A 1,840-nucleotide genomic window follows, 5' to 3' on the forward strand; every position below is an offset into this window, starting at 1 on the left:
ACACCTTACATTTTTTAAATAAATAAAATAAATAAAATAAATAAAATAAATAAAATAAATAAAATAAAAACTAATTTATGTATAACTGTGGGAACCTCGTAAAGTCTCAGGGATAGATTAAAGTATTGTAACATGAAGTCAGATTACACGAGTAAACCTATCTTACAATATTATTAAAAACAGAAAAAGAGAGAAAAGAAAGTAATAAAAATATACTGAAAAATAGGAGACATATCGCTTCAAAAAAGTGGTTAATAACAATCAATAATCTTGGAATAAAATTAATTTCGTTCGATAAACACAAATCGACGTAACGCGATCATAGATCATATCTTCCGCGCACACATTGGTCCGTCGCTTACCGGTGTCGACGATGACATCGATGAGATCCATACTCTTGGCGAAAGCGTCTCTCAAGTTGATGTGATGAAAAGACACTATGCTGCCTTCTCGTTTAGCTCTTTCAAGAGCCTCTCGCCTTTTGATAGCTTTCTCCCGTCTCATCTGATTCTTGTAGAATTCGGCAAAGTTGTTAACGATAATGGGAATGGGCAACGCGATTACCAGGACACCACATATACAACACACACTGCCGATCACCTTGCCGAGCGGGGTCGTGGGGTAGATGTCGCCGTATCCGACGGTTGTCATTGTGATGCCTGCCCACCAAAAAGTTTCTGGAATACTTATGAATTTGGTCCCGGGTTCCTCCTTCTCGGCAAAATAGGCGAGACTCGAGAATATGAGGACGCCCATTGCCAAGAAAAGCATCAGTAACCCTAGCTCTTTATATGAGTTACGCAATGTGAAGCCGAGACTCTGTAACCCAGTCGAATGGCGGGCTAACTTCAGGATCCTCAGGATCCGCATTATACGGAAGATTTGCACTACCCTGCGCACGTCCTGGAACTGGTCGTTCGCATTTTTGTTGGTCTCAACCAGGAATAGAGATACGAAGTACGGTAGTATCGCCAGTAAATCGATCACATTAAGACCGCCTTTGAAGAACTTCCATTTATCCGGTGAGGCACTGAACCTAAGTAAGTATTCGAGAGTGAACCACGAGATGCACACAGCCTCCACCATAGCAAGCTGCGGATTGTCTTGGAAGTTTCCCTTTTCATCATTTACTTGCATACTAGGAATGGTGTTGAGAGTTAGTGCAATCGTTGAAAGCACAATAAAGAGTATTGATATCACAGCTATCACCTGAAAAAGCGACGGATCAACTGGTCAAACAAAGCTAATTAATTGCGATTTGATTTATGTAAAACAGTTTCTCCTTTTAATGTCTTTCTTTATCTAACCTCATTGAGATTGTGCGAGTGAATGGGTGAATGAGTGAGAAAGAGAGAAAAAGAGAGGAAGCAAAGAAAAAGAGGAAGTAAGAACGAAGGAAGAAACAAGGGAGGGGAGAGGAAGAGGGAGAGAGGAAGAGAGAAAGAGAGAAGCCATGTATCTCTTATTCCCATTCTTCCTTTCCTTCCGTCTCTATCTCTTTCTCTCATTCCTGTGGACCTTTCTCTATTTCCTGTGAACCTTCATTTTCCTTTCTCATTTCTCCACACTTATTTCTTCATTCTCATCATACTGTTTTACCATTATTCTTCCTTCCTCCTTTCTTCCTCCATCCCTTTCTCCTCTCTCACCCCTTTCTCTCCTCCTCCCCCCCTCCCCCCCCTCTCTCTCTCTCTCTCTCTCTCTCTCTGAATATGCGCGCTCATGTGTATTGATATGTAAAAAAAAATACTTTCAATATTTAGGGTGCTTCGCACAACTCCTAGCACTACTCACGGAAAGATATAATATAAGGGGCTGAGACAAACAGAACAGTTCTGTT

General features: G+C 41.0%; 1 protein-coding gene across 1 annotated transcript; it reads right to left on the bottom strand.

The window, feature by feature from the left end:
- Positions 1-241: 241 nt before the first annotated feature.
- On the bottom strand, positions 242-1,328 carry LOC105557519 (potassium voltage-gated channel protein Shab-like). Its single transcript, XM_012004777.1, has one exon. The coding sequence runs from the start codon at positions 1,135-1,137 to the stop codon at positions 262-264; it is 876 nt and encodes a 291-aa protein (XP_011860167.1). The 5' UTR covers positions 1,138-1,328; the 3' UTR covers positions 242-261.
- Positions 1,329-1,840: the final 512 nt, after the last annotated feature.

Source organism: Vollenhovia emeryi, unplaced genomic scaffold (genome assembly GCF_000949405.1).
Source record: "Vollenhovia emeryi isolate VEMERY1.0 unplaced genomic scaffold, V.emery_V1.0 DF939464.1, whole genome shotgun sequence".
NCBI lineage: Eukaryota > Metazoa > Arthropoda > Insecta > Hymenoptera > Formicidae > Vollenhovia > Vollenhovia emeryi.

What these genes read in the sequence shown, in the direction of transcription:
- LOC105557519 (XM_012004777.1), bottom strand. Translation starts at nt 1,137, where the DNA reads ATGCAAGTAAATGATGAAAAGGGAAACTTCCAAGACAATCCGCAGCTT.